A 24,356-nucleotide genomic window follows, 5' to 3' on the forward strand; every position below is an offset into this window, starting at 1 on the left:
GGAATCTGGAAGCAGTCAGGAGAGCCCTCGCTCCTCCTCTCCTAGCCACCCAGTCTCAGGCCAGTCGGAGAGGAAAAACATCGCCTGGAACTTATTCTTTTCTTCTACTACGGCTGGTTCTAACATGGAAGTTTGGAAAACCAAGTGCATTGCTGCACAGAAGCTGAATTGCTGACAATGACAATCAGCCATAAAGGGAGCGTGTTTTTTCCTAAGCAAACCAAAAGCCACCGAGACAAAACGGCTCCAAACACAGGTTCATTCTTCAGCCACAAGTGAAATCAGAACTCGAAGACTAAGAAAGGGCTGCACTGCTTTGGGCTCTTCAGTTACAAGTCTGTTAATCCATTTGTTCAACACAGATCTGGGCAACTGTGGTCACTGTGCTCCAAGCTAGAGGTTGAGCATCTGGTTAACTAAGCAGGCTTGATCGCTGCCCTCAGGGTGGATATGGTTCAGTGAGGAATACTGGGCGAGTTGTCATCTATAAATGTGTAACTACAGATTGTCCAAGTGCAAGAAAGAAAAGGATGTGATAAGACTCATATTTTCAGGTTTAAGCAGTGGGGGAGGGCAGGGAAATCCCTAGGATTTAAGGGAGACAGAGCTGGAGAGGCAGGTGGGAGACAGCAGGCCAGCTCATCTCTGAGGACAGCGAGTGGCCAAGGCCAACAGGTCCATAAACTCAGTCTACACTTTCGAGAGGTTGGTCCATGGCTAGAGGGGAAGCCGGGCTAGGGCAGAGTAAAACTAGAGGAAGGAAGGCCAAGTAGAATTTATTCTAAGAGTTCAGGGCCTTCAAATGAAGGCTAGTGTGATGGCAACTGAGGCAGGGGCAAGGGGGGACAGATGCTGGCGGCAGGTACATCCAGAGGCAGAACCGACACGGTTCCGTGTGGACGGAGGCCAGCGGGGTGCCAGCTGCTGACAGCACTGACGTAAGAGGGCGGGGCACAGATGGAGAATTAGAGGACTGATGGACAGACAGAGTACACTGTAAAACTAAGAGATGGGATGGCAGAGCCAAGTCAGACACACATGGTTTCAGATTCAAACTCTCTGAGATCCCATTTCTCCATCAGCATGAGAGTATTAACACCAAGCTCACAAAGTTGAAGCAGGGATTACGTGAAAGTGTTTCACACAGAGGCCGACACAGCTAAGTGCTCCAGAACAGCGGTAATTTCCTGAAGAACTGTTGATGTCACAACGTTTTAAGGACATCACTACAGTGTCTAGTCCCCAACCACAAACTGCACATCACTGGTCCTTTTCTTTTCAGGCCCTGGTAATAATGAACACGTGCTTTTCAGGGAGCAGATTTGTTGTCATAAATTGTAGCCCCCAAAGCATCAAGTTCTGGTTGCACCTTCTCAACAACCCAAGCTCTACACAGCCAGGCCCAGCATTGATCCTTCTAGTTTTCATACAACATGGCGAGTTTGTTTCAGAGATCTTTTATCTCCCACTTTCAATCCAGGCCTGGCTGGTCAGACACATTCTCTGACCCCCACCTGGGCTGCGCAGCTGGGACCTGTTTTTTGCCATCACGAGCTGAGAGCCGACCTGAGGACAGGGACACAGGAGGAAGAAGAGGGGAGTCATCAGCCAGCCATTCCTGGGGAGCACAGCTCCTGGAGCCAGTTCTCTGTCACCCCAGCTCAACAACTCCCAATGCCTGTAACTCAAACCACAACATTTTACACAAAATCATTGTTAAAAACATCCTCTGCAATTACTAAAAATACAGCACACAGGCTGAAGTCATTAAAAGTGAAAACTGACAAAGATCTAATTATCTTGTATTTTCTTGTTCGATCCATTTTGCCCCAAGAACGATATTTTGCCAAGACAGCATTATCATTTACAGAGCAACTTGTAAATTATCATTACAGAGCAACTTGTTCAGCCCTTATTTTTGAGAAGTAACACTGACTCAAATATCAATCAAACTGAGGACAGCCCCTCTGGAAGAACTAAAATTTCATAAAGACCCTTGTGGCTCAGCTGGTAAAGAATCCACGTGCAATGCAGGAGACCAGGGTTTGATCCTTGGGTTGGGAAGATCCCCTGGAGAAGGCAAAGGCTACCCACTCCAGTATTCTGGGCTGGAGAATTCCATGGACTGTATAGTCATAAAGAGTTGGACAAGACTGAGCAACTTTCACTTTCACTATCAGTTCAGTTCAGTTGCTCAGTCGTGTCCGACTCCTTGCGACCCCATGAATCGCAGCACGCCAGGCCTCCCTGTCCATCACCATCTCCCAGAGTTCACTCAAACTCATGACCATTGAGTTGGTGATGCCATCCACCCATCTCATCCTCTGTCGTCCCCTTTTCCTCCTGCCTCTAATCCCTCCCAGCACCAGAGTCTTTTTCAATGAGTCAACTCTTCGCATGAGGTGGCCAAAGTACTGAGTTTCAGCTTTAGCATCATTCCTTCCAAAGAACACCCAGGGCTGATCTCCTTTAGAATGGACTGGTTGGATCTCCTTGCAGTCCAAGGGACTCTCAAGAGTCTTCTCCAACACCACAGTTCAAAAGCATCAATTCTTCGGCGCTCGTCTTTCTTCACAGTCCAACTCTCGCATCCATACATGACCACTGGAAAAACCACAGCCTTACTATGGTTTTGACTAAGCAATGTCTCTGCTTTTGAATATGCTATCTAGGTTGGTCATAACTTTTCTTCCAAGGAGTAGATCAGATCAGATCAGATCAGTCGCTCAGTCGTGTCCGACTCTTTGCGACCCCATGAATCGCAGCACGCCAGGCCTCCCTTGTCCATCACCAACTCCCGGAGTTCACTGAGACTAACGTCCATTGAGTCGGTGATGCCATCCAGCCATCTCATCCTCTGTTGTCCCCTTTTCCTCCTGCCCCCAATCCCTCCCAGCATCAGAGTCTTTTCCAATGAGTCAACTCTTCCCATGAGGTGGCCAAAGTATTGGAGTTTCAGCTTTAGCATCAGTCCTTCCAAAGAACACCCAGGGCTGATCTCCTTTAGAATGGACTGGTTGGATCTCCTTGCAGTCCAAGGGACTCTCAAGAGTCTTCTCCAACACCACAGTTCAAAAGCATCAATTCTTCGGCGCTCAGCCTTCTTCACAGTCCAACTCTCACATCCGTGCATGACCACAGGAAAAACCATAGCCTTGACTAGACAGACCTTTGTTGGCAAAGTAATGTCTCTGCTTTTGAATATGCTATCTAGGGTGGTCATAATTTTCCTTCCAAGGAATAAGCGTCTTTTATTTTCATGGCTGCAGTCACCATCTGCAGTGATTTTGGAGCCCCCAAAAATAAAGTCTGACACTGTTTACACTGTTTCCCCATCTATTTCCCATGAAGTGGTGGGACCGGATGCCATGATCTTCGTTTTCTGAATGTTGAGCTTTAAGCCAACTTTTTCACTCTCCACTTTCACTTTCATCAAGAGGCTTTTGAGTTCCTCTTCACTTTCTGCCATAAGGGTGGTGTCATCTGCATATCTGAGGTTACTGATATTTCTCCCGGCAATCTTGATTCCAGCTTGTGCTTCTTCCAGTCCAGCGTTTCTCATGATGTACTCTGCATACAAGTTAAAGGAAAGATCTAAAACTACCTGAGAAAACCACTTTTCAGGAACTGGAGAGGGGCCCCAACCGGCACATCAGTGTTTCCAGGAGTCAAGCCAGCAGGGACCAGGGTTGGAGGTGTCTGGTTTGGTGCAGCAATTTGTCCCCTGGGATCCACAGCTTGGACGCCTGATTCCTCCCTTGCACGTTTACAGGGACAAGGCTGGAGGTGGGCTCAGTATGTCCAATGGAACCTCAGTCTATGAGAGAAGGACACTTCGGAAATGCTCTTCCTCTGACTCTCACACGAAGAAACAAAGATCACCAAAGAAAAGTTCACAGGCAGAGTTGACAGAGCCGTCTTGTGAGCTCAGAATGTGGATGTTTTAAGACTCAGGTATATGGGGACTTCCCTGGGGGTGCACGAATCTGCCTGCCAATGCAGGAGACATTGATTTGATCCATGGTCTGGGAAGATCCCACATGCCTTGGAGCAATCAAGCCCATGTACCATGACTATTAAGCCTGTGATCTAGAGCCCAGGAGTCACAACTACTGAGCACGCGTGCCTAGAGCCTGTGCTCTGCAACAAGACAAGCGACTCCATTGAGAAGCCCATGAAACACAATGAAGAGTAGCCCCCCCTTGTTGCAACTAGTGAAAGCTCAAACAGCAACAAGACCCAGGACAGCCAAAAATAAATAAGTGAAATTATTTTTTAAAAAAAGAGTCAGGTATGATAGGGAACTTTAAATGGTTCAAAAAAAGGGAAAAAGAAACTACACAAAACCAACAAAGCCCACCATGACAATAACAAAGGCTGGCAAACTCTGTCCATCCGCTCAGGAGCTCTGAGCACTGGGTGCTGGCTTGACCAGGTGCTATGAGAGACATCAGGAAGAGAAATCAACAAGATCGGTGCCCACCTCAAAACACAATCTGAAGAGGGAAGGTCAACGTACAAACCAATCAGCAAATGCTGCTTTCACAGGAATATAGACAAACATCCCTAGAAGGAAGGAGAGGTTGAGTTCGCCTAGTAGGGGTGAGAAGTGGGTCCAAGTCACAGATGACATGATGCCTGGGACATGGGTTACCCTTCCGGAAAGACCGAGCTCCCACCTAGTTTGGTCACTTTCACTGGAGGTGACTTTGGGAAAGCATTGACTCCAGAGCTAAGCCCTTCCAAAATGCAACCCTCACCCGCCTCACAAAGCTGTTGGGAAGACAGAGAATAAAGACGAAAGTACTTGCAAAACTGTAACCGAGAATCAAAAGTGCGTTCAGATACCCAGTCCTTTAGCTGAGATCCTTGGGGCCAGATGTTTCAGAATTCAGACTTTTTTTTTTTTAATTTTCAAAAGACATTTATACCACAGATTATATAACAACTTCTCCAGGGTCTGAGTTGTAATCAAACCCCAACACGAAACAAATTAATATTTCACCAGTCCAAGTGATGACTATTCAAGTGGATTATCGAGAAACAATAGTCTTATATATAGTTCAGGTGGGTTCCAAAGGTTTTCTTCAGAGATCTCAGGATTCAGGGACTGTAGGATAAAAGGTTGTTGTCCAGTGTGATGTTGCCATGCCTGAGGATAGGTCAGTAGTCCCCCCCAACACCCTGGATATAAGTGGTTCCAGCAAGCTGGCAGCTGGGGAGGCTGTTGGTGGCTGGGAGTATGGTTCCCGCCAAGACAGCACTATGAATGACTACGCCGGTCACAAGCTCAAACCACAGTCTTCACCGACTAGGTTCCCACAGCAATGACGGAACATCATGAGTCATCATACAGCCTATTTGGGACCTACAAACAGGGAACTATGAGACACAAGAGGAAAGAGAACCCTGTCCCTCCTTCCTGAGCTCAGGGTCATGTCAGATAGAACTCTGAAGCAGATGGAGTCTGTGTGGTGCCCGTGGTGCCGCCACCCACAGCCCCCAGCCTGGGCCACCCTGCGTGGCCCCCGGGGCAGGATGGAGCATCTGACCCCCGGCAACCTCCTCAGCTCCAGCCTGGCACCCCGTCTTCATAAGTGATGAGCTGCAGCCAGAATGACCTCCAGGCCCTCCGACTCTGACACAAACCGTCTACCAGGTGTGTGGTGTACAAAGTATAACAGGTGTCCTCAGCCAGAGAGGACAAGAGAAAACAAAAGCCACCTTCGTGGACTGACCTTCATGACTGCATGACCCTGGCCTTCCTGGATGGGCTCTGCACTGTGATGCAGAAGCAGGCTTCTCAGCACAAACACATCTCTAACTGACAGAATGGTCCAAAAATGTTGGCCAAATATGAAGGTGAAAAGTGCAAGTTCTCTCAAGGCTACAGAGACACCAAGCGGGCAGGAGTCACTGAGGGGCCCTGCTCCAGCCAGCATGCCGCCCGGCTGGCTTCCCAGATTCTGTTATTATTAACAGGGTCTTCTTTTCCTCCTCTTTAAAAACTCACAGAATCTCTAACCATGACTCGTATTTTCCAAAAGGGTTCTTTTAATTCTTAAAAGAGAACTAATTCTTTTTTTGTATCTAGAAGCTACAAATTATCTGTATTTTTTTTTTTTTGAAAAGAAGCTTTGCGATCCATCCCCAAGCATGCATTAATTCAGTATTTCCTGAGCTAATTCTTTCACGCTCTTGACAGCATAACCCAAATCATCAACACGCATCTCTGTGTTCCAGGAGGGCTGAGATGTAACTTTCAGCTCTGCTCAGAGCTACCTTGCATCAATATGATTGCATATCTTTTTCTGAACGTAAGGTTTCCCATCCTCCCCTCCACCCAGGGAAACTCTCTACTCATAACAGATAGGTGAATGAATTTCAAACAGTCAAGACACAGCCTCATGTATGAGGTATTCTACATCCATTTAACTTGCACACAGATAAGGAAATAATTCTTTTTCCCTAGAGGCTTCTCAAGGTCAATTTTCCTAGATTTTCAGAGGTTGAAAGTATAACTCTCCATAAGATCTTTTGTTTACAAAATGGGAAAGTCAAAATAAACAGAAACTGTCCCTCCTTTGGGGTATAAAATATTATACCTATTTAGAGATGGGTATAGGTGAGTAGGTGGGGGAGCAGTCAACAGAGTAGTGCTGAGGACTGGGCTGTGGGGCAGAGGCCAAAATAAGGGAAAAGAGGGAGTGGGAAAGAGAGCGAGAGACATGGCGGGAGGGGTGCTAACACACAGACTCACATACTCTTTGACCTAGATATTCCACTTGTAGGAATTAATCCTACAGATCAACTCGCATTGGTCCAAAATGGTTACGTACAAAAAGCGATGCACAGCAACACCATTCAGAGCAGCAAAGGACCAGAACAAAGCGTCCGCGTGGGATGGCACGTCCCTACAATGGGGGCTACACGGACACGACCCCGAACGGGGATGCTCCTCAGGCAGTGACACGGTATGCATTAGGACGTCCCTTTAACTGGAAAAAAGAAGTATAGAGTACTGTGTATATAAAAGGGACAAAACTCTGAATTTCACTGTATTCCCAGAGTCTGTCTACAAGATCTGTAACTGTGAGACTGGTGGTATCTGGAGTAGGACACTGGTGGTTGAAAGAGAGGAGCAAGCGGGTCCCTCCCCACAGAACAGAGTGAGAGTCCCCCGTGCAAACACCACCCCGTGCACCAGTGTCAGGGCCACAGAGCAAGGGGTCTGCAGACCCTGGGCCGGCAGCCTGGCGCTCGCCCTCACCCTCCGCCTCCTGCCCACGCGGCCCACCTCCCTCTGCGCTCTCAGCATCCCCACCTGCAGAATGGGGGTGGCAGTGGTCCCCACCTCATGAGCGCTGTTTTGAGGATTATCTCTGCTTATCACAGAGCCAGGCAGGCTATGAGTGTGTGCAGGTAGGTGCTAAGACTTCGTACTTTTTCAATATTTCACCACGACTGCACTCTTTCTTGAAAAAATAATGAAACAGGAATACAACAGGAACACTGTTTCTTTTAAAACCCATCAAAGAGTCTAGTATTGCCTTAAGACAAATAACCTTAATGACAGCTTGCTCTATAAAACTTCTGGTAGCTGAAGCCCGAGGCAGTGGGTGGACTTCCAAGGGAAACCATCTTACTGAATTATAAGCAGTCCGATTCGGTTTCAAATATGTAGTCCGGCCTCGTGTGTGTTCAGTTGCTCAGTCATTCTCTCTTTTGTGACCCCATGGACTGAAGCCCACCAGGCACCTCTGTCCTTGGAATTTTCCAGCCAGGAATACTGGAGTGGGTAGCCATGCCCTCCTCCAAGGGATCCTCCAGACCCAGGGATCAAATCTGTGTCTCCTGCATTGCAGGCAGATTCTTTACCACTGAGCCACTAGGGAAGCTCATAGTCTGGCCTTAGACAACGGCATTTACTGAGCTCCCTTCTCAGCATCCACAGACCACACTTTCCTGCCCCTTTTCACCCCTGCCTCCCCTGAGGACAGGACAAAGTTTCCAAGAAAGCAACGCCCCCTCTCATTTATTAAACCCATTTACAGGTTTCAGTTTTCGATTACTGTTTGGACTGTGTCCAATTGATTTCCACCGTATTACAAACTGTCCTTTTTTACTGCATAATCTCAGAGCCTAGAGATGCTGGTTCCAGAAGGCCTGAGGCCTGGGTACAGACAGGGAGGCTGGTGATGAGGGTTGCACAGCAATGAGAAATACCTGCCTAACCTCCTTCCAGAAGGTACCTGAGCTGGCCTTCATAGGTGTCCTTCACAGGTGTCTTGTGTTCTGTTTAACATAGAAGTTGCTGGTGCTGCTGCTGCTAAGTCGCTTCAGTCGTATCCGACTCTGTGCGACCCCAGAGACGGCAGCCCACCAGGCGCCCGCATCCCCAGGATTCTCCAGGCAAGAACACTGGAGTGGGTTGCCATTTTCTTCTCCAATGCATGAAAGTGAAACGTGAAAGTGAAGTCCCTCAGTCATGTCCGACTCTTAGCGACTCCATGGACTACAGCCTACCAGGCTCCTCCACCCGTGGGATTTTCCATGCAAGAGTACTGGAGTGGGTTGCCATTTCCTTCTCCAATGCATGAAAGTGAAAAGTGAAAGTGAAGTCCCTCAGTCGTGTCTGACTCTTAGCAACCCCATGGACTGCAGCCCACCAGGCTCCTCCGCCCATGGGATTTGCCAGGCAAGAGTACTGGAGTGGGGTGCCACTGCCTTCTCCGTACATAGAAGTTAGGAGACTTGAATAAGGATGGAACCCAAACCAGTGTCTCCTGACCCCAAATTGTGCTCCTCCAACACTGCTGGGTCATCAGCTCCACATCACGAGCAAACGACTTGGGGTCATGTGCTCTGCACCCTAAAACCTCCCTCTGTATTTCCATCTGAGGGTAAAAATGCACTATGTTTGAAAAATAAAAAATGCTGATGACACAGTGTTAGGGCTGAAAAACAACACAGGGTTATGTATACAGTGTGACCTTGATTATGTAGAAAAATGTGATCAAGCATTTTTTTAAAGGTTCACAAAATCCAGCTCATATCAGCAGCTCATATCACAAAGGATTCATCTCCCTAACATATAAAGACTAGTCAGAGATCAATGAAGATTTGCAAACCAATGGAAAGGTGGGCAACAAATGCAGATAGTTTATAGAAAAACAAAACTAATATGGTCTTTAAACATAGGAAAAGATGCTAATTCTCACTCTTGGAAAGAAAAAAGCAAATCCAAAGGTAAGATACCCCACACAAGAGAAATGGAGGCAGAGGTGCAAATTGGTGCGACCACAGATGGAGGGTAACTAATCACAGCTCTTAGGGTCCCCAGTGTTTATAACCTTGGACGCCCGACCCCACTTCTGGAACTAAACAGACACAAACGTGTGATTGCAGTGTGTTTGATAAAAGCAGAAGACTGGAAACAAGTGGACAGGACATGGATGGGGCAAATTAAACCCCTCACTCTCCGTCCATCCCACGGAACACCAGCAGCTGCTGCAGACGGTGGGTGTGAGGCCTGGATCCTGGGACAGGCAGGCCACCCTCTGCGGGGGAAGGAAGGATACATACTGGCTTACTTCCACACAAAAGAAATGTAAAAAGATACAGTTTACGCAAATTGAATTTTTAAAATGGAGGAAGAGGAGGGATAGTTCTGAGCTCTGAAGGCAAAACTCAGTTCTCCCAGGGAAGGAGCGAGTTTGGCTCATCAGAAGTGGGATTTTGCTCCATTGGTTCTGAAAGGGAGTTCCTGACCTTAGGGTCTACTCCCGGCTGTGGACAGGTGTGGGATGAAGCAGACAATTGAGACCAGGAGCTGCCCCTACACTTCCTAAGCTTGGTTTTTAATTATATGGCCAAGATAGTTGATGAGCTGGCCTGGAAATGGCCGGGTGGGGAAGACAAGCCTTGCAAAAGATAGCACCAGAGTGCTGTCCTAGAGACAGACTGGCAGTTGGTACCCGAGGCCAGAACATGCAAGAATGACACAGAAAGGCCCTGAGTGAGGAAGGGCTCGTGGTTCATGCCTGTTGCCACGAGTCCTCTGTGACCCCATGACAGCATGGGGAATCCTGAGCCATATGGCCAAGGGGGCTGGAGAAAGGGCCCCTCCTACTTCTCACGCACCTGCCTGCTCCAGGTGGACACCCAAGCCCTTTGCCTACTGCTCCTGGCATCTAAACCACCCTTTCTTCATTAAAAAACAGTCCATATAAAAACTAGTCCAGCAATCTTTAGAACAGCTCTAGTCATGAGAGCCAAAACCAATCCATCACTGAACAAACTCCAGCTTGAAAGTGAAAGTGTTGGTTGCTCAGCTGTGTTCAACTCTGTGTGACCCCATGGACTGTAGCCTGCTAGGTTCCTCTGTCCATGGAACTCTCCACACAAAAATACTGGAGTGGGTTGCCATGCCCTCCTCCAGGGGATCTTCTCGATTCAAGGATCAAATCCGGGTCTCCTGCATTGCAGGCAGATTCTTGACCGCCTGAGTCACCAGGGAAGCCCATGATCAATGAAATATGATCCAGCACTAAAAAGGGATGAAGTGCCATTACATGCCAGAATGCAGGTGAATTTTGAAAATATGATGGTAAATGAAAGAAGAAAACCACAAAGCATCATATGCTGAATGATGCATTTACAGGAAATGTCCAGAAATAGGCAGATCTATAGAGACAGTAAATTCATCGCTGATTAGAACCATTTGTAGGAAGACTAAAGGATGATAGCTAACTTTGGTGGGTGGTTTCTTTTAAGGTTAATGAAAATGTTCTGAAGTTGATGTGGTGAGACCTTTACAACTCTGTGGACACAGCAAAATTCAATGAAGTACAGAAAGACTTCAGATGGGTGGGTTGTATGGTACATAAATTATACCTCGATAATATGACTGGAGACATATTAATATGTCTTTTTATTTTCCTGAAAATTACTGACTGGAGACGTATCAATAAGTTTTTAGAGAATGATACAATTATAATCATCGTGTGAAAGATGTTAGAGCTTAAAAGTGATCAAGTGTTCATAATGCAACTAATGTTTGTTGCTCTTATTCGTATTTTGTTCTGTTAGGTTTTTGTTCCAACCTTGTGTATACTGTACACACAAGCTTTATTGTGTAAAGTTTTCAAAAATGACACATCACAAAATTTTAAGTGAAGAAGAATTTTTCAGTGAATTTTATGCAGGTACTTTCTCTGACTGTCTGAGTGACATATAACTAGTGTGTCAGGAGATGACAGCTCTTCAGAATATAGTTTTGGTTCAGATGATGTGAATATTAGACTAACAAAATGACAGCAAACCTTAGTGATTGATTCTGATACTGAAGGTGAACATGAAGCTCATGATGCTAGAGAAGACTTTACAGGTGTGTCAGCAAAGACTTTACAGTGTGTAACTACTGAATTTAATAACTCGCCAAGTGGTAGTGAAATAACAGAATTAATTTTTGACTGTCCAAAATAAAAATCTTTGGCCACAGGTATTAGTTTCTGCAAAAATCCCCTGGTCAGTAATGAATTAAAAGAAAATGAGATTCTGTTTCCCCCTCCCCATCTCCAAGAATGGGGGGCAGTGGGATGCCGTGCACTGCTGGTGAGAGAGGAGACGGGACACCTGCTCTGGAGAACATTGAATAAAACAAGAGTCATAAGTCCTAAAACCTAAACTCCACTCTTCTGTAGGCACTCACCCTACGAAATTAATGCTGACGTGTAGACAGGGACATGGTGACACATTCACTACAGCATTGATTATAATAGTAAAATTTGCAAAAAAAAAAGAAAAAAAAATGAAATGCTCACGAATAGGCTAAGAGATACATAAACTGTAGCTTATTCAGAGAATGGAATGCTATACTGAATTCAGAATTAACAAAGTAGAGCTACATGGATTGATACAAATGAATCTCAAAAACATCCAGTTGTATAAAAAAATAAGCTCTGAAATAATATGTACAGTATGATATCCATTTTATAATGTTAAATACATGTAACCCAGTATTATTTATGGATACATCATAGCCAGTAATGGGCTTCCCTGGTAGCTCAGAGGTTAAAGCATCTGCCTGCAATGCAGGAGAGCTGGGTTCGATCCCTGGGTTGGGAAGATCCCCTGGATGAAGGAAATGGCAACCCACTCCAGTATTCTTGCCTGGAAAATCCCATGGACAGAGGAGCCTGGTGGGCTATACTCCACAGGGTAGCAAAGAGTCGGACACGACTGAGTGACTTCACTTTCTTTCACATAGCCAGTAATAGGCTTACGAGTGGCGCTAGTGGTAAAGAATCTGCCTGCCAATGCAGGAGACAAGAGACGCTGGTTTGATCCCCTGGTTGAGAAGATTCCCAGGAGGAGGAAATGGCAACCCACTCCCATATTCTTGCCTGGAAAATTCCATGGACAAAGGAGTCTGGCGGGCTACAGTCCATGGGATCACAGAGTCGGACATGACTGAACGACTGAGCACCATAGCCTGTAAACCACAGATATGCAGAAGAATAAGAACCATCACGTTCAGATGGCAGTTACCTCTGGAAGGAAGAGAGGGAGACGGAGCCGCAGGAAGGAGGATACGGGAAACATCACCTGCTTCCCTAATGGTCTGGTTCTTTAAAAAAAAAAATTATACATGTGAAACAAAAGTGGCAAAATGTTAAGACTTAAGAAAACTGGGCCACGGTTACACATATGGTTAATACAGCACAGTCTGTACTTTCTGTATGATTGAAATGTTTCATAACAAAATGAAAGTGGAAAAGGGTTTTTTTAATGAGGAAAAAAGAATTTGTAAAAAACTAATAACATTGATTACTTGAATGAGATGGAAAAGAAAAAAAGTGATGGGGAGCAATAAGTTTCAGATAGATATTCTTCTTTTGAACCAAGTGAATATACAATCTCTGAAGATACATGGATAAAATGCTTTTCAAAAAGTTAAGGAAGGGACTTCCCCGGCAGTCCAGTGGGCTAAGACTCTGTGCTCCTAACGCAGGGGCGCCCGGCTTCAAGCCCTGGTCAGAGAACTAGATTCCAGTGCCGCAACTAAGAGTTTGTAGGCCACAACTGAAGATTACATGTGCCGCTCCTAGGACCCGAGCAGCCAAATAAACGAATGTTTAAATAAACAGGCAAGGAATGAATGGTGAAAACAGCAACAACAACAAAAAAAGTTAAGGAAAAAACTCTTATTCATATCTCTAAGAAGCGATTTAACCTATGCAAGATGTTAGGACTGGGGGTCTCCTTATCTCTGCCTTAAGTTTCCAAGTAGAGGACAATTCTGACGAGAGGACACTTCTGGCTGCTTTGTCTGTCCACTGCTCCTCTCAGGGGAGAGGAATCAGCTCTGATGGACAATTTTCCTTCCCTCTTTGGCATCCACCCTCCTCAGAGCACGTGTTGACCTGGCCGTCAGCTCCTGGCATCAGGTATACAGGGACTGTCCTGCAGGCCGAGGCCCGGGGTGTCCCAGGTTACGGGGGACCAGGTGGGCGGGAGGCTCGGGCTCTGAGGTCAACAGTCCACGGCCTCTGTTGCCACGCACGACACTGCTTCCCACTTACTAACCAATTTCTATCTCTCAATTTTCAAATTCTGTTGGGGAAGGAAAATGGGTCTCCTCCAAATTTCCTACAAGGAACATCTCCAAGGAAAATTCTCTCACAAGGAAACTGTCAGAAATTTGAACAAAGATAGATTGTTCTCTGCATTGTAACAGTCAAAATCTAATAAATATTAATATCCACTATAGGACACATCCAAAGTGTTTGAGGTTGTCCATTCAAGATACTTAAAAAAGTCATTAAAAACATTTTAATGACATGGTGAAAGTGTCATCATATAACACTGAGTGAAAAAACAGATTATACATACACATAATACACATATATGGTTCAGTTAATATAATGCAGCTTATATCCACCTACCAAAAAGGACTGCAAGAAAACAAATAAAATTATTAATAGTAGTAAAAATCTGTATGACAGCACTCTTGGTAAGTTGGGTTTTCATTTTTATATTTGCTTGCATTTCCTAAATGCTTTGTAATAAATTGTATTATTTTGATAATCAGAAAAAAATTTAAGAAAAATATTAGAAGTTTAGTAACAATATAAAAGAAAAAATGGAGGCATAAAGAAAAGGAGAAAGCAGCCAGCCTGACATGAATGCAGTCATGCTCTGTTAAATTTTAATATTTCATACACTGGCAATTAAGTGGAATTTAAAAATAGAAAACACAGTATCATTTATATCAGCCCCAAAAAGAAATTCTTAGATATAAATCTAACACAATACCTGTAAGATCTACAGGATGAAAACTACAAAACTCTTTAAAAAAAGAAATCAAAGGAGGGACTTCCCTGGCAGTTCAGTGGTTAAGATTCCATGCTTCCACTGCAAGGGGCACAGATTTAGTTCTTGGTCAGGGAACTAAGATCCCACCTGACTTGTGGTACATAAAAGAAGGAAGGAAGGAGGGAGGGATGGAGGGAGGGAGGGAAGAAGGAAGAAATTAACAAAGAAGCCAAGAAATCAAGAAAGAAATCAAAGGAGAACTAAATAGACAGAGTTATGCATAGACAGAAAGGGTTTATTCTTCTAAATAAATAGAAGACTCAGGATGTCAGTTCTTCCCAAGCTGATCTATAGATTCAATGAAATTTCAATCAAAATCCCAACAAGTTGTTTTCTAGATATCAACAAACTGATCTGAAGTTTACACGGAGGGGCAGAGGACCCAGAACAGCCAACATGACGTTGCAGGAGAAGACAAATGTCAGAGGAATGACACTACCTGACTTGAAGTCTTACTACAGTCACAGTACACAGGACAGTGTGGTCCGGGTGAAAGAGCAGACAAATAGATCAATAAAGAAGAGTAGAGGACACAGACTCAAGAGTCGCACATACTCAACTGACCTTTGACAAAGTAACAAAGACAACACCACGGAGACCAGGCGGTCTTTCCACAAATGGAAACAAACAAGTGGACATCTATATGCCAAAGAAAGAATCTCAACACAGCCCTTTAATCCTTTGCAAAATTTTAACTCAAAATAGATCATAGACTCAAAATGCAAAATTATAAAAATCCTAGAAAAAAACACAGGAGAAAGTCTAGATGATCCTAAGCACGGTGATGACTGCACAAAGGCACAAGCCATGAAAGGAATGGGTGATAAGCTGGACCTCATTAAGTTTAAAAGCTCTGGCCCATGAAAGACAACAAGAGAAGACGGCAAGCCTCAGACTGCGAGAAAGTATTTGCAAAAGACAATAGTGAAAAGGACTAGGATCCATAATATACTGCAAACTCATAAAACTCAAAATAAGAACGCAAACAACCCAATTTAAAAATTGGCAAAAGACCTGAATAGACAGAGAACAAAAGACATAAGCATATGAAAAATACGCTCCACATCGTATGCCATCAGAAAAATACACACTGAAATAACGAGACAGCACCACACACCTATCAGAGTGGCTGAGAGCCAGAACACTGAGAGACAGCAAGCGCTAAGAGGAGTGGAGCAACAGAACTGTCACTCACTGCGGGTGGGAATGCAAAATGGTACAGTCAGTCCAGAAGCTGGTGGTTTCTTATAACAAAACAAACTCTTACCTTACAACCCAGGAAGCACACGCCTTGATATTTACCCAAAGGAATAAAACAGCCCCACACAAAAACCGGCACGTGGTTGTTTACAGCGGCTTTAGTTGTCCCACTGTCAAAACGTGGAAGCAACCAACACATCCTTCAGTAGGTGGGTGGATATATAAACTGTGTCCATCCAGACAGTGGAACATTATTCAGCACTAAAAAGAAATGAGCTATCAAGCCACGAAAAGACATGGAAGAAACGGAAATGCAAATTATGTGAAAGAAGCCAATCTGAAAAAGCGATGTACTGTTATGATTCCAACCAAAGGACACTCTAGAAAAGGCGAGACTATAGAGACAGTGAAAAGCTCAGTGGCTGCCAGAGCTGGGGGCGGATGATGGGTGACAGGAATAGGCAGAGCACAGAGGACTTTCAGGGCAGTGAGACTGCTCTGTATGAAACTATATTGATGGGTTGTTGTAGTTGTTTAGTCAGTAAATTGTGTCTGACTCTGCAACCCCATGGACTATGGCCCACCAGGTTCCTCTGTCCCAGGCAAGAATGGTGGAGTGGGTAGCCATTTCCTTCTCCAGGGGATCTTCCCGACCCTGGGATCAAACTCACATCTCCTGTGTTGGCGGGCGGATTCTTTACCACTGAGCCACCAGGGAAGCATATGGATGGGTACATGTCTTTATACATTTGTCCAAACCCACAGAACGAACATCGCCAAGAGTGAACCTCAAATGTAAAGCACAGTTTGGGGTGAGGATGATATATCAATTGCAGGCTCCTCAGCTGTAACACACATACAACCCTGGTGTCAGATGCTGACAGCAGGGGAGGTAAATGTGGGGCAGGGAGGAGACAGGGGCTCTTGTCCTTCAGGCTTAATTTTTCAATGAACCTAAAACTGCTCTGAAACACAGTCTATCTTAAAAAAAAAATCAACGTTCAAGGGGACTTCGAAATGTAGGAACTTTGAGTAATAAGGACTGGTTTTAAACTTTGCTATAGGATTATTCTCTGAGAATCTCCTGTGACGATGAGAACCAAGGACACGTTATTTGAGTGTTGGAAGCAGCCACTGAAGGTCTCTGTCCCTGCTCAGCAGAAGTGCAGGCCACCTCCCCTGGGGCCTGTCCGTGCTCAGCAGAACCGCCCAGTCCTCCACCAGCTGTCGTAAAAGCAGTTGACACTGAGGCAGTAGTCACTGCCTGGAGAGAACAATGGTTAGATACAAAGAAGAGAGGCTCCAATAGCAGGAGTGTTTGTTATCAAGCAAAGGCCAGTGGGTAAGACTCTGGGGGACGGGCAGCCCCTGCCTCCCGCCCACACCATGCGCACAGCTGCAGCCTGGACCTCCCGCACACCTGCACCCATTCATCGCCCCACGGAGGACCGCACACCATCTGCATCCCTCGGGCACAGGGTTTAGGGCACACACCACGCATGTTCCTGCCTTGGGATCTCTGTACTCACTCCTCCCACTGTTGAGAACACACTTCCTCAAATACCCACACAGCTTGCTCTCCAGATAGAAAAAACGACCGCTGAGATCATTCTGACTCTCGTGGTTGCCAAGGGATGTCCTCACATCTGTCATCTCTGGGTCCCACTGGTCCCTGACAGACAATCAGGATGCTGGAGCTGCAGGGGACCCAGACACACCATCCGGTGGCTGCAAACCATCACTAGAACCACCCCAGAAAATCTGTGTTCGTTTTTAGTAAACAAAGCTTCCCTAGCTCCACTTCCAGGGCTTTGGTCCAGTGGCTCTGAAGTGATGCTCAGGAACCTGCATTTTTAAAAACATATCTTTGGGGAGTCACTCACCTGACCTACCACTTTAATTTCTTTTAGAAGAGAAAATAGAAATATGGAGAGAGGAGGCGACGATCCCAAAGACACAGTGGGTTTCAGGGGAGATGAGCCCTGAGATTGTGAGATCAAGGCAGAGAAGATCCCACCTCACAGGCGCTCGCCTTAAATCGGTGCCACAGTCTATGTTCTCATGTCAGGGGTGAGATTAAGAAAAAAAAAAAAAATCACTAAGTGGGGAAACCAGCTTAGCTCTACCAAGGTTTTGGTTTTTTTATTTTTTTCTCTTGTTTACCTTTGGGGGGGGGAGGTGAGAAATGAAAGTGAAAAAATATGTTATACATAGTGAGGAAAAAAAAAAAAAGCATTCTAATTCACATCTGTTCTGTAAAGACCTGAGAGTAGTGGGCTGTTTTTGTTTTGTTTTTTAAAAAAAAGCCTTTCTAAACTAAGAAAGATGAGAGATTAAGAGGAGGAGCAAACCCTGCAAGATGTAAAAGTCTGACTGATGGATGAACACCTGATATGCAACATCCCATACACTTGGGATCCCGTAAAAGTGAGGGAGAGCTTCGGGGAATCCCGGCTGGGTGCCCTTGGTGAGTGTTTGTTGGGAGTCTAATTACAGTATCCAGCGGGTCACGGGTTATGGCTCTCAAGGACTCCCGCCAGGGCTTGCTTCCCCTTGTTCAGAGGTTATTCAGCTTCTGCTACTGTAATAATGAAAGAATGAGGCTGAGCCACGGCGTGACTCACAAAGGAGTCACAGGAGACCCAGGAGTCATGGCCACTTCATCCTCCCCAGTCCACCTGGCTGAGCAGAGCTTGCAAGAGGCAGTGGGGACGTGGTGGTTGGGGGGCGTGCCTTTCATCGGCCACCCAGCACCTGGCCTGGGGGCCCCAGAGCCAAAGTGATTTGCCTTCTGCCTGGAGCACTCTCAACACACTCCTCTACAGTGACTAACAACAGGGCTTTACCCTGCTTGTCCTCAAAATTAGACCCAGATCAAGTGTAAGTCAGTCAGCTGGCAGCGTGGATGCAACAGGCCCGTTCCGAGGCTGTCCTGACTCACCCCCGAGAGATGGGGATTAGAGAAAAGATGAACGTTCTCTGAACCTAGGGCAACACGCCTCTGCCCAACACCACGTTACCACTGCATTCCTTCCACCGTTCACTCATCCTCAGATTACATTCCCAAATCCCAACCATTAACTGGTGGAAATAAACTCTCTTAACGAGTCAAAGAGAACTGCTCGTGGCATATGAAGTCAGCTCAAAGGGCAGGGAAGCAGGGAGCTTGCGGTGGTGACGCCCAGCGTATCAGGAAGAGGCACCCCGGGTCCACAGCCTCTCTGTGGGGCTGGTCACCAGCACAGGGCCGTCAGCTGACCCGGGTGGGGTTGTGCCTGCACCGGCACTCAACCTGTCCAGCAGCTCATTTCCCAAGCAGGAAGTTTTGCACAGTGTTTCTCAGTGAAGAGCGTGACACAAACACTCCCTGCCTCAGCCCACTTTGCCTTATACTCCCCTTTAGAAGCCTTTTACTAAAACCTTCAAGAACTCTAACTACTCTAAACATAGACCGTTGTATGGTTGTGGTTAGCTCATCTCCGTGAAGCATGCACTGGGGAAGAAACACCCTGGTTTATGTACTTGTTTTCTCCATAAGCATCTTCCACAAGCAAGCGAAGGCTCCATCTTTCTTAATAAAATAGGTTCATCTGAGACATATCAGAGATCTATAGTCACTCCTTCTCTCCCTCCCTCCTGGTGGTTCTAAAGCAGCCACAGTGGATCTCCTCTAAACACAAATGCCAAGATGTGAAACTTCAAGCACTGTTGACTCTGAAGGGCTGTTTCAGTTCCTCTCCATGTGTGGGGCATGTTTTTGTGTTTTTTTTTTAAACTTTTAATCTTGAATTGTATAGCCGACTAACAATTTTGTGATAGTTTTGTGGACCAGCAAGGGACTCAGCCATATATAAACATGTATCCATTCTCCCCGGAACTCCCCTTCCATCCAGGCTGCCACATAACATTGAGGAGAGTTCCCTGTGCTATACGGTAGGTCCTTGTTGGTTATCCATTTGGAGGCACACTTTTTAAGGCAAGGCTGTATCAAATTTTCTCATGCCATCAGAAAAACAGCAATTTATAAGATTTAAAAGAAAAGCTAGGCAAGTGCTCCCAGATTCTGCATATAAACTCTTGCTTGGAAAATCCCATGGACGGAGGAGCCTGGTAGGCTGCAGTCCATGGAGTCTCGAAGAGGCGGACACTACTGAGCGACTTCACTTTCATGTTTCACTTTCACGCATTGGAGAAGGAAACGGCAACCCACTCATGTTCTTGCCTGAAGAATCCCAGGGACGGGGAGCCTGGTGGGCTGCTGTCTATGGGGTCGCACAGAGTTGGACACGACTGAAGCGACTTAGCAGCAGCAGCAGCATGGATGAATTTAATTTGCTGGGAAAATTTGAAAAGTCAAGTTATTAGCATCCTTAAGAGAGCAGATTGGAAGCAACTGCAGTTGAAGCCCCACATCGCAGGTCACAGTTCCTAGATTTGAACTGAGTTTCAGCAAGGAATGTTTTATTGGCAAACCACTTAAGATGCCTCATCAAACTCTACAGGTTTGTGCTGACTCTGGAATTTTGTGAAATATATTGAAAACCAATTTCTGACATTCTAGAAGTTAAAGAGAGTGGAAGCAAAGGTCTAGGTGGGACGACTTCTATCCTAAAACCTCTCATTCCACAAGAACCACAATGGGGAGACTCAGTGCTTCTTTCTGCCCGCATTGTGCCAGGTTCACATGGTGCCCCTGTCAGGTACCTGGAACCTTTCCACTGCATTTATGGAATCTGTCTCTTCACCTTTGACTAAGTGGAAAATCATGAGCAATGAAAAAGAAAGAAAGAAAACTACTTATTAGTGTGCTCAGCTAAGACAACCACTTGAAACTGTTGATCTAAGATACCCAAGAGCAAAGCGGACACTGGGAGTCACACCTGGCTGGCTGCCACCTGACCTGGTCACACAGGTACCTCGTGAGCACTTGGAGCCAGATCCTTGGGGCACAAGCTCCCATCAATAATTCACTCCACCCCAAGACCAGCCCAACTTCTAGAGAAATTCAGGGGAAAAAAAAGCACCATCCTGCAAACAACGGCCACCTTTTCAAGACTATAAAAAGGGGAAGAGAAAGTGGAAACGGGGCCAAGACAATTGGTGTGACCAGAGATGAATTCCAACTAAATGACACACATCATCCATCATCACCGTACAGAAGCTAAAACCATCTCGGCACTTAAGAAGTAAATCTAAAGGAAGTTAAAATAAGGAAAGGAGACAATGCACGTGAAAAGGTTTTGTTAAGTTTAAAGTGTCATTTTAAAAAGTAATGATTAAAATCCTACTGAAAAAGAGCAAATTCACCAAGAGTGAGAAGCAGAAGCTCATACGGAAAACTTAAGAAGTTCAGCAAGAATTGGTGATGCCGAGTGTCATCTTCTCCTGTGGGTGCCACCCCCGGCGCTCCACATACCTATTCAGGGAATCGAGAATTGTCTGAATAACAAAAATAGGAATTCAGAATGTCCCGAAGCTATCCTGTAGAATCTTAGAGGAGGAGAGAATTTCAAAAGCAATCCAAACCAGCTACACATCTGAACAGTTGAGAATGAGATGCACAAGAAGCAGGGGACCAGCCAGGGTTAACACAGCCTCTGGGCAGCAGAGCTGGGATCAGGATGGGATTTGGATCCACACCCAAGTGTGGATCCACCACGCTCTGTTGTCACTCAGCCATCCTTTCCACATAGGAAACACCACAGATGGTGTAACAGTGAGATTCTCATCTGAACAGTCACATCTCTATACTGAGTGGACAGCACGGGGTTTCCAACTATGGACACTTGTCCTGCAGTGAACTCTGTACCGTTTTATTGTTTCCATTGAAGAAATACCATGATTTTTACATGACAGAAATCATATCCTGATTTATTAGTCAACAACCAAGAACTATATTTATGGGGTAAACAGTTGATGAGCCATGTTAATGTTGAGAAAAATTCTACAAGGAAAAAAGTAACAACACTTAAGTGGATTTAGAAACTTACTTTTACACTAATCATAAGAATCAGAGCTTACTTTTTTCTGGCCTTACTGAATATTTTGGAATGAAATGGAATTTCCAAAGTATTTTTCTGTTTCATTGATATGCACTAAAATTCCTTAATGTTTCAACTAAGAGTTATCACTAATAAAATTAGTGAATTCTCCCAAAATGAATGAAACAGTTAAGTAGCAATTAAACAGCAAGTATAATACACATTTCTTTGATGGGCTGCATTACAAATACTGGTTCATCCTAATATCTTCCTTCCCATGGAAAGGATTTTCCATAAGGGGAAGCCTGGACTCTCCCTCACCACCTCACCTCCAGCCAGAAACGCCCAGCCCTCTGTCCACCAGCCAGACTGAGAAGTGAGGCATCCAGGCCCTGTCTGTCAACGTGCTGGTCCTTTGGGGCTGTGCCTTTTCCCAGTGAGCCCTGAGATTGCACTGTTCAAGCTTTCCCCCAGTACAGGCGGCACCCACTGCTCCCTGGTGGCTCCAACAGGAGCAAAGGGAGATTCAGGAGCACATGGGCAGCAGGACCCAAACGGCTGCTAGAAAACACCCATCCTATACCTTTTCTGTAAAGGACAGGGCTTGTCTGCACACCCAGCAACCACCTGTGCCTGTCTGCAAACCCAAGTTTCAGATCACCATGATTTACCTCCCCGGTGCCCAATGAGAATTTCTCTGAGACTCTGAGACAGAACAGTTTCAAACCTGTTGCTGAGTTCCGGGGCATCAGGGCTCCTGCCGACTCTGGCATGCTTCCGAGTCCTTGTGCAGAAAAGCGTCCTGTGCAGCCGCCCATCACTCACACCCTGGGCTGCGTCCCGCCAGCCCCTCGGCTGGGCTGTGGTCCTGGCCGAGCAACCGCACATCTCCTTGCGGGTCAGCCCTCTTCCAGGTGGTTCTGACTGTCCTCATGAACTTGGAAGGTCCTATGGCTGGAGGGGTTTCCGCAGTGATCGGCTGTCCCTATGATACCCGCACTCCCTGTACAGAGGAGGTAGGTGACACAAGCTTCTTGGTAGCAACCCTCTAATTTCCTCTTTCAGAAGTTTAAAAAAAAAAAAAAAAAGGAACATTCACTTGTTACGTAAACGAAGCCCCTCAATTTAGGAAGTCAGATGCATGCCTTACTCTGTAAAGCAGGCTCTCAGCAAAGCCATTAGAATTAGAATCCAGCAAGTCCAAGCTCCACTTCCTACTTTTGTTGCTGGGTTTGTGCTCTGGTTACAAAAGACAAGACTCTCAACAGGCTGAGTGGCTTGGACTGACTCACTCCGTAGTGGCCCGGCAAGAGATTATGAAGTAGCCAATTAATTGATCACAAGGTCTCCGCACACGGCTCACATGGCTGTGGGTGAAACCCAGTGACTCGCCTGCAGCTGCAAGGTTGTCCTGACATTGGCCACCACCCTCTTAATGGCTCTCCTGTGAGCAAGTGTCAGCTGACAGGTCTCACTCTGCAACCTTGAAAATCCTGCCCAGAGCAAGTGAGAGACGGCGGCCCTCAGCAAACCCACTGCAGGGCTTGACGCACAGAGGCAGAAGTGGGGTGAGGGAAGGGATACATCCTGGCTTTAATACCAATGTCGAATTTAATTTATTTATGAAATGAAAATAGTAATGACCGTGAAGCCATAAACACCCAAAGCTCTTGCACTGGATTCTTAATTCCTAAGTACATCCAAACTGAAAGAGCCCTGAACCAGCAGAATCCAAGAACAAAGGCAGTTCAGTTTCTACTTATGACATGAATGTACTTCATTTGTAAAATGAGAATACTATGGTTTTATATATCAACATGATATAGTTATGAGATATGTTAACATACCACATACTTCAACATTTCATGATACATATTTTATATTTTCAGGTTATATTTTATGTGCTATATTTTACATGATATATACACTTTACTTATATTTTGTGCATTTTATGACACATATTGATATAGCACATTTCTATGATTTTTATGAAACATTTTTATATTTTTGTTATATTTTATGATACATACTTATATAAAATGAGTATGCATAAAATGCATTGATAAATGACACATTTACATATTTCACATTTTTTATGTCTTATGATATATATGTTATTTTATGTGATACACATTTATATTTTATATGATATACATTGATCTATCATACGTATCAATATTTTCCCACAGTACTGTGAATTTGTGGATGAGATTTTTCTTTAGAAGAAATAAAAAGCATCGGTCGCTAAAACTGGACTGTCCCAATTCATTTTCCTCTTGTCATCCTGAAATCAGGGTGAAGAAAATACTAAAAGTTCTAAAATCTGATGAAAGCTTGGCTGGGTCTTTAGTTTGATGAAATATTATTCATACTTCATGGCAAGACAAGAAAAACTTAAAAATGCTCCTCTGCCTGTGTTGGCCTCCCCGTTCACCTTCAGTACACAGTGAGTCTGCACCGATCAGATCTCCTCAGGAGATGACATTCCTTCCTAATGCCGTGAGGGGTCTGGATGACCCTCAACTAACTCTGCATGTGTGGATCTGGGTTGTGCAAACTATCAACACATCATCTGACATTCAACCATCTGTCTCAAAAACACATCTAACTGTGCCCTGACCACTGACAGGATGATGATGCTAGAGCTTTCTAAAAGGCCATATCCCAGGTTATAATCCTCAGGTTGGCTCGAATAAAATTTTCCATTTCTTTCTTAGATTAACTATTGATTAATTTTTCATCGACAGGCTTCAGAGGGCTTTAAGTGTCTCGACATACAGCAGCCACGTGTATTCC

The 24,356-nt window shown here is 45.3% G+C and overlaps 1 protein-coding gene across 9 annotated transcripts in view; it reads right to left on the bottom strand.

Annotated features, from left to right (window-relative positions):
- The window catches only part of FNIP2 (folliculin interacting protein 2), a 128,118-nt gene that overhangs the window by 67,470 nt on the left and 36,292 nt on the right, over positions 1 to 24,356 (bottom strand). The window contains exon 1 of one of the 9 annotated variants that reach the window (XM_061384307.1): positions 22,288 to 22,983. The exons of 4 other annotated variants lie outside the window; for them this stretch is intronic. In XM_061384307.1, coding sequence (XP_061240291.1) covers positions 22,288 to 22,448 — 161 coding nt within the window. In that variant the 5' untranslated portion in view covers positions 22,449 to 22,983. Of the gene's footprint in view, positions 1 to 22,287; positions 22,989 to 24,356 lie in introns of those variants that run through there. 4 more of the 9 variants (XM_061384305.1, XM_061384309.1, XM_061384314.1 and 1 more) reach the window with 4 other exon arrangements.

This window comes from Bos javanicus, chromosome 17 (assembly GCF_032452875.1).
Source record: "Bos javanicus breed banteng chromosome 17, ARS-OSU_banteng_1.0, whole genome shotgun sequence".
In the NCBI taxonomy this organism is placed as follows: Eukaryota; Metazoa; Chordata; class Mammalia; order Artiodactyla; family Bovidae; genus Bos; species Bos javanicus.